Source organism: Populus trichocarpa, chromosome 16, assembly GCF_000002775.5.
Source record: "Populus trichocarpa isolate Nisqually-1 chromosome 16, P.trichocarpa_v4.1, whole genome shotgun sequence".
In the NCBI taxonomy this organism is placed as follows: Eukaryota; Viridiplantae; Streptophyta; class Magnoliopsida; order Malpighiales; family Salicaceae; genus Populus; species Populus trichocarpa.
Genome location: NC_037300.2, coordinates 12,683,055 through 12,690,391, shown reverse-complemented (window position 1 = coordinate 12,690,391; position 7,337 = coordinate 12,683,055). Strand labels below are relative to the sequence as shown.

At 35.8% G+C, this 7,337-nt stretch overlaps 3 protein-coding genes across 4 annotated transcripts; 2 read left to right on the top strand and 1 right to left on the bottom strand.

The window, feature by feature from the left end:
• The first annotated feature begins 381 nt into the window (after positions 1-381).
• Positions 382-2,442, top strand: LOC7466096 (protein NODULATION SIGNALING PATHWAY 2). Its single transcript, XM_002323568.4, has one exon. It carries the CDS (start codon positions 621-623, stop codon positions 2,226-2,228), a length of 1,608 nt encoding a protein of 535 aa, XP_002323604.4. The 5' UTR covers positions 382-620; the 3' UTR covers positions 2,229-2,442.
• A 1,119-nt stretch (positions 2,443-3,561) lies between these two features.
• LOC7460384 (kinetochore protein SPC24 homolog) lies at positions 3,562-7,058 on the top strand. Of its 2 annotated transcripts, XR_008057665.1 has the most exons (7): positions 3,562-3,821; positions 3,899-4,041; positions 4,136-4,236; positions 4,559-4,632; positions 4,792-5,073; positions 5,328-5,385; positions 6,321-7,058. XR_008057665.1 is itself a non-coding variant. In XM_052448190.1 (5 exons), exons 1-5 carry the CDS (start codon positions 3,644-3,646, stop codon positions 4,899-4,901), a joined length of 606 nt encoding a protein of 201 aa, XP_052304150.1. In that variant the 5' UTR covers positions 3,562-3,643; the 3' UTR covers positions 4,902-5,118. The 2 variants fall into 2 exon arrangements, 1 of the variants encoding a protein (XP_052304150.1); XM_052448190.1 differs by lacking the exons at positions 5,328-5,385; positions 6,321-7,058 and having other exon boundaries at positions 4,792-5,118.
• Positions 5,240-6,821, bottom strand: LOC7460383 (gamma-interferon-responsive lysosomal thiol protein). The gene is made up of 5 exons (XM_002322975.4): positions 6,510-6,821; positions 6,352-6,417; positions 6,064-6,216; positions 5,717-5,809; positions 5,240-5,625 (listed from the first exon to the last, which is right to left on the bottom strand). Exons 1-5 carry the CDS (start codon positions 6,819-6,821, stop codon positions 5,437-5,439), a joined length of 813 nt encoding a protein of 270 aa, XP_002323011.2. The 3' UTR covers positions 5,240-5,436.
• Positions 7,059-7,337: the final 279 nt, after the last annotated feature.

Sequence of the window (7,337 nt, the reverse complement as noted above, 5' to 3'; positions counted from 1 at the left end):
TTGATTTAAAAAAAAAAACACTTTAAAAAATAATTATTCCAATACAATCTAAGCTCCCTTCAAAGATATGGATATTCTGCATTATATACTCCATTACCTTGCTTTCTTCCAAGAGAATAGATTAAATCTTACACATCTAGGTGGGAAGAATTAAGGAAAAGGCTGGGAAATGTTGCCCCGTTGGAAATATTAGTGTGTGTGTATTTACGTGCAAGACAAAGTAATTATAGTGTAAGGTAATTACTTCGAAATTTAAATTATTAGTGAACCTAATCTCTTGGATTAAAATAGTAGTATCTAAATAAATGGATATGCATGAAGAATATACTATGTCTTTAAGAGGCTACAAATACAAAGAAAGGAAGGCTCGGTTGGTAAGTTGATAGGAATAAAACTCTATAGAAAGCCTCTGAGAATGATTGGCAGGACCATTTATTTTTTTAATTTAATGTTCATTTCCTGCTATCATATTCTATTATGCTAATCTGTCTCTATATTGTTCTCTAATCTTTGTATAAATACCCACTAATCTTGTGCTAAAAATTGATCAGAAGCAGCAACAACAAATTAACTCTTGTTTTCTACCTAACATTTAATTGAACCTTTCATCAAAATTAAAGATGATGCAACCAGAAGTTTTCCAGTCTTCATGGCCATTCTACAGGGTCATAAGCTCAGCTAATCTTGACCAACTTGGTTTCTATGGTACTGACATGGATGCGTATGTTGATGCCTGTCAATTCTCTTCTTCGTTTGCCAACAATGAGGATATCTATGATATTTCCTCAATGTTTCCTGCAGTTTTCAACGGTGATCAGTCTGTCCAATCCCCAGCTTCTTCTGATGACTTCCAAGTCCAGGTACCTTGCGTTGAAGATTTTTTGATGAAGGGCTTTGAGCCTAATCTCATCAAGGAAATGGAGCTTATATTCTGTGAGAGCGAGGGAAATTCTTCTTCACGGGAGCTATCCAGTGAAGGGGAAAATGTTTGGAGTCCTAACCCTTCAATAAAATCAAGTGAAGCATCCATGGACACCACACCAATTCCACAGTCAACACTTGAATTACCAGGGGAAGAGCTACAGCTTGAAAATCAAGTGAGTCTCTTTCATTTACTCAAGGCTTATGGAGAAGCCATGGATGGAGGACAGAGTGAGCTTGCAGATGTGATCATGAGATGTGTAAGTGAGAAAGTTAGCCCAGCTGGTGAAGCCTTTGAGTGTCTCGCCTTTAATCTATGCCAAGATCTTGAGAAGCAAGGGGATTATATAAAACGAGAATCCTGCAGGAATTTTGAGGCAGCTTTCAGGGCATTCTACCAAATTTTCCCATATGGAAGATTTGCTCACTTTGCTGCCAATTCAGCAATCCTTGAAGCTATTCCAGCTGATGCAGAGACAATACACATAGTGGACTTCGATCTTGGGGAAGGCATTCAATGGCCTCCATTGATTGAGGCCTTGGCACACCAACAAAAGGCAGTGAGATTGACAGCAATAAAATGGAAAAAGGATGACTGCAATTGGGCTCCCATGGTCTGGAGTTTCGATGCGGCGAAAAGGAGACTTCTTGATCATGCAAGATACTTTGGTCTAAACTTGAAGGTAGAGGAGATGGGAATTGAAGATTTGGCGAGTGAGGAAAAGAAGGCAAATAAAAGAGGTGTTGGGAAAGAATGGTTAGTCTTCAACAGCATGCTCAGACTTCCACACATGGGAAGGGCAAGGAGCAGACAGCTTGTTGAACAGTTCCTAAGGGTAGCCAAAGCCTTGTTGGCCAATTCTGCCTTCTGCAACTCCAGCAGCAGGGGAATTATTACTTTTGGTGATGGCGATTCCTGTGAAAACTTGAAAAACAGTTCCGATTTCGGATCATTTTTCGAAGGGCATATGGCGCATTACAAAGCCCTGCTTGATTCAATCGAGTCCAAATTCCCAGTTCATCTCACAGAAGCAAGAATGGCATTGGAGTGTCTGTTCGTGGCACCTTACATCTCTTCCCAGGATTGGTACCAAAAGTGGGTGGAGATGAAGCAAGGTTGCAATCTTGAGCTGGGAAATGGGTTAGAAGGATGGAGGGTGAGCAGAGTGAACCTGGAGGAAGCTAGAGAAATGGTGGGAGGCAAGCAAAGTTCTTATGGAGTAAAGATCGGGGGAGACCTGGGAAATGAGATGATTTTAGAGTGGAAATCAACTCCGTTAGTCAGAGTTTCTACATGGAGAAATTAAAGCTAGAAAAATTAAAAATTATTTTTCAAGTAAATATAAAAATAATAAATTTATTACTCCATGTTGCATAGATTCATTACTTCTAAGTTCTAACTGTAGAAGAGAAATGTTTGTCTAGCTCAGGGAAGAATTCTGTTTTGTATAAAAAGGGCATCGATGATGGAGGATGCAATATTTTCAGTTTTCTTAGTTGATTTAATAATTATTTTCTTAATTCTCCTTCTAATTTTATGTTTTTTTTTTTTTTTAATTTTGAAGAAAAAATGTTTTGGAGTTTTATAATTATATATGAAAAAAGAACTCCATGCTCATGAATCTATTAAATGATTAAAAAAATATGTGATAGTGTTATTCTTACTTGTTCGGTGCAATTTTACTATTTTTTTATTTAATAACATGTTAATGGAGAATATTTTCTTTTAGATAATTTAAAAAAACCCCTTCTAGATATATATAAAAATATTTTAAAGAAAGAAACATAATTTTTTAACGACATGATAAATTTTAGGGGTAAGCAAAAAAACTGAAAAACCGATTAAACTGAGAAAATCGGAAAAAAATAATCAAAAAAATTGAATTGTGAAAAAAAAAACAGATTAAAATTTAAAAAAACCGATTGGTTCAGTTTTATAAGCCTGAAACCGAACTGAACCCAAACAAAAAAAAACCGAGCCAAACCGGGAAAAAACCGAGCCAAACAGGAAAAAACCGATTTGAATCGGTTTTTGTCCTAAAAAACAGAATCGAACCGAAACCGGTCGGTTTGAACCGATTTCGGTTTTTTTTTAAATTTCGGTTTGGTTATTGTTTTTAATAAAAACTGAACCGAACCGAAAATGATCACCCATAATAAATTTTATTAAGGTTAAAAAGTAGCCCGGGGTTATAAATTCCTCTAATTTTACTATTTAAGTAAACTAAAAATTTTCTCTTTTATTTGTTTTGTTATATTGGGTAATTAGATCACATTAAATCTATAATATAGAAAAAATTGAAGAAGTCTTTCTTTTTTTAAAACTAGTATATTAAATTTCATTGTTTTATAATTTCCTTCAATTAAATTTAATTTGTTAAAAGAAAAGGTGGTAATTTTCTGCTAGGAATTCTTTTTTTGTCTCTTAGTATCATCAACTAATGAAATTTTATTTTAGAATTATATAAAAAGATTTCCAAAAATCTATATAATATATTTTTGTTCTTTATTTACAGTTATCTTTTTCACCTAAATTCTTTAATTAATTCATCAACAAAAGGTCGAATGTGACCCATGAAACGACATCGTTTCCCAATTTTTAATCAAACAATTAATTTCTCGAGTTTTTCCCTCTCTTATCCTTCCGCTTTCTTCAACAAAACAAGTTTCGAAAATTCGAACACTTCACAGTATCTTACAGAAACCCTAAAAAAAAAAAGAAATGGGGGATTTCTCTGGAAAAATCGACGTAGAGAAACTAATCTCATTCAGCGACGATCTCGTCGCCGTTTTAAAGGATCAAAGAGACATTAACAACTTGAGTCACTGTCTTCAACAGTCACACTCTCTCAAATCCTCTTGCGATGCTGAATTCAACGACTCCAAAACCCTAATCGAAGGTCTCTGTTTGATAATTTTAAATTTAATTTGTAATTTTTTTTTTGTAGATCTGATTGGTTTTAGCAATTTGGAGCAGATTATGAGAAAAAGATAGAAGAATGCAAGAAGAAAACGGAGAAGGCGAAAGCGGAAGTTGTTTCCGATGCCGACATGGAGATTCTGGAGCAGGAATTGGAAGTGGAGCTTCAAAAAGAAGCTGCTCTTACGGAGGAGCTCAGATAAGTACTTTACTTGAGTTGTTTTGGATAATTATTTGTTATTATTTTTTTGGTGGTACTGGGAATTGATTATTGGTTTTTTTTGTTTAAACACAGTGATCAACAATGAGATTAGTGATTTGGAGTGTCAACGGGTTTCTTTTGAGGAACGAAAGCGAAATATGAAGAAAAACGAGAAAGATGAGCTCAGAGCAGAGTGAGTATTTCTTCATACCTGGTAGATAGAAAGAAAGAATTGATTACTATGTGTTACTTGAACTGTTTGGAAAGAAAATTGTGATTGTGTTATCTTTTTGCGCGTACCGAAAATGATTATATGTTATTAGTAGCTTGATTAACTGGTAATGCAGAAGATTGATTTCGATTGTTTATTTCTTTTAAAGTCTTTGTGTTCAATCCCAGTTGTGAATATTGAATCTTCTAATGTGCATTTGTTTTTTTAATAAGTATTGCAAAGACGAGGTGTTGATGACTGTGTGATACCTAGTAATGCTTCCCATTTTTGTTTGTGCTTGCAGGAGGATGCTTTCAATGTATGCATCTGTGACTAATATCATCCCGGACTTGGATGATCACTCCAAAATCTCTGGCCGTATCCTTTATATTACATTCGACCCACATGGATTTATTTTTGTTTTGTTTTTTTTTTTTTATTGTGTTGAAATTCTTTCTTCGTATTGGGTGTCTTTCTTTCAGGTTCAATGCTGTTTGCTAATTGTGGAAGGTTGACTGTCCTTAATATTGGTTATAGATATTGTGCATAGAGATAACAAGGCTGTTGAGAAATTTGAATTTGATCCGACAAAGATAAGTTCATTTGAAATATGTCAGAGCATCTGGGAGATGATAAATAAGCAATAGATGTTTGGATATCTTCAGCTGGCTTGTGTGCTTCTACTTGGTTTTAATGCGTCTTTCTGTAATATACTTGGTCACTTATTTTGTAGGAGGTGGTCTTCTTTTGTTGAATGTATTTGGCTTTCGTCCCTTCAGATGTGATGGTGCTCTTGTGAGGCATTGCATTCTAGTGTTTGTATGTTCACTTTTGTTGCAGCAATGAAATGTGATTGTTTATAAACCTTGTTTCCCTGCTATTCTATTCATTATCAAAAAAGGCTAATATTTTTCTCAAAAGAATGGAGAAAAGGAGAATGTTGATATGATTTTTCTGGATGAAAGCTACGAAATCACAGCACATGGAGTGGAACTTTATTAAATGCATTTTCCCTTTCGTTTATATGCTTGCAGAACCACTAATTACATCACCCTATGGTTTATGAACTACAGGAATCCACCTGGGGAGTTCCTTGTGCAAGAACCATGCCTGGAAAATTGAAAGCCATAGGTACATACTCCCTTTATTTTATTCTATAATAAAAGGATGCATGCATAATAATCATGCAAGGGGTTCCATCTTCATCTGGTGCTTCCCTGAACTGTCACCTGACCTCGCTTCGCTTGCATGACAGACTGATTGGAGTGAGGTGTCCTTGTTAATTGAGGTGTTGGGATGTGAACTGCAAGTCTTGGGCAAAGACTTGCCTTTGTATGCCTTGCAAACATAGTGAATGAAACTCCCATAGTCCTGCATTAAAAAAATAAATATATAAATAAATAAACACAAACAAGGATATTGTTCAGAGGGGAATAGAGATCGTAGAAGGGTTGTGACTGACATCAAGGAGAGGTGTATCATCTACTACCACCCATGGCACGTATTTGTGAGGTGGTCTGAGATGATCTGTTTCTTTGCCATTTTGTAGGACAAGCTGCATGTTTATTTACTTGAAACATCAGTTCTAGCATTTAAACTTAGAATGCAGTATGCTTCATTATACAAGTTGAACGACAGGAAAAAGTGCTTAAAGAAGCCAAGAACCATAGCAAGTAACTTTGCATCCAAAACTGCGCACCACCTTCTTGAAAATTTGAATCGCCTACCTTCAGGCTTGTCTGAATTCCAGGCAAGCAAATCTAATTTTTTTTTTAATCAAATAAAATGTGATCAGTGGATGAACCAAACCTCTTTTCCATGTCCACTGTCATAGCATTTCTTGATGGATTGTGTAGACAGTCTCAATATACCAGAACATACTTCCCAGGATTCTTCTGCTCCATATCTATCAGGAGCTTTATATTGCTTTTCGATACACTTGATGAAATCAAAGTGCTTCTTCTGCATATTAATTAACTGAAGATCAATTTCATTCTGTGGCTGAATTGTATCTTCTAAATTACAATAAATGCTTGTTTTTTCACCATGTTTATTTCTGTTCACAGTTAAGTATTTATCAGAGAGAGCAGGTTTTACCAAATCAGGCCAGAGGTTGATGGCACAAGCTTGTATGATGTTCAGATAGCATTCATCTTCCCCATGCTGCAAAATACCAAAGTAAAAGGTGATTGATCAAACAATGGAAAGAACAAGAAACAAAAAGAAAGAACAATACTGAAGATGGAAATTGCAACCTGACACTCAATGGTATTGTTGGAGTCGAGAATAGCATTTCCCCATGGAACCAGTCTGAGATTGAGAATGGTCATGAGATCAGTCTCCAGGACCTGAGCTAGGGGACCTGCAATGAAACTGCTGCAATATGGACAAAGAGATTCATAATATAAAGACATTGTAACTTTCTCAGAATTGCGAGAGATTTTCCTGGACGTAACAGGAGGCGCTGGTTCCTGAACAACATCGTACTCTGAAGAATGGGAAGGGGTGACGAACAACACCACCAGAGAAGTGAGAACAAGGAAAGAGAGTAATGGAGAAGAGCCCATCTCTTTTTGATGGTTGGTGCATTGAAAACTCAACGTGGTGTGCGGTATTTATAGGTCTAGCAAGTGAAGTGAAATATTTTTGTCCCAGTCAGATAATGTGACACCTCATGCCCTACCATCAATGCTCTGTGAGTAGTAGCTGAAAACCATCTAACATTTTTTCTTTTTAAGAACATATTCATCTGATAGACTGATTTATTGAAGCACCAGCTTAAAATAGAGTTAATTAAACATGAATACTGGAGATACGGAGATGGAAGTGACATGTTTTTTTTTTTAAATATAAATTTATTTTAAAATTATCATAAAAATAGATTTATATTATGGTTTTTTCTCCGTCTCTTCAGCCAAGTACACTGTGTCCTTTCTGTTTGGCATGAGACTAAAGTCAGCATAAACTTTGGCCACTGACCACCCTAATCGTCTAACAGTTATGGCAAGAGCCTACCAAATCACTCGACGAAACCATGGTGGAATATCGAGCTCAGGAAACGAGAGATGAGCAGCAAGTCGTCA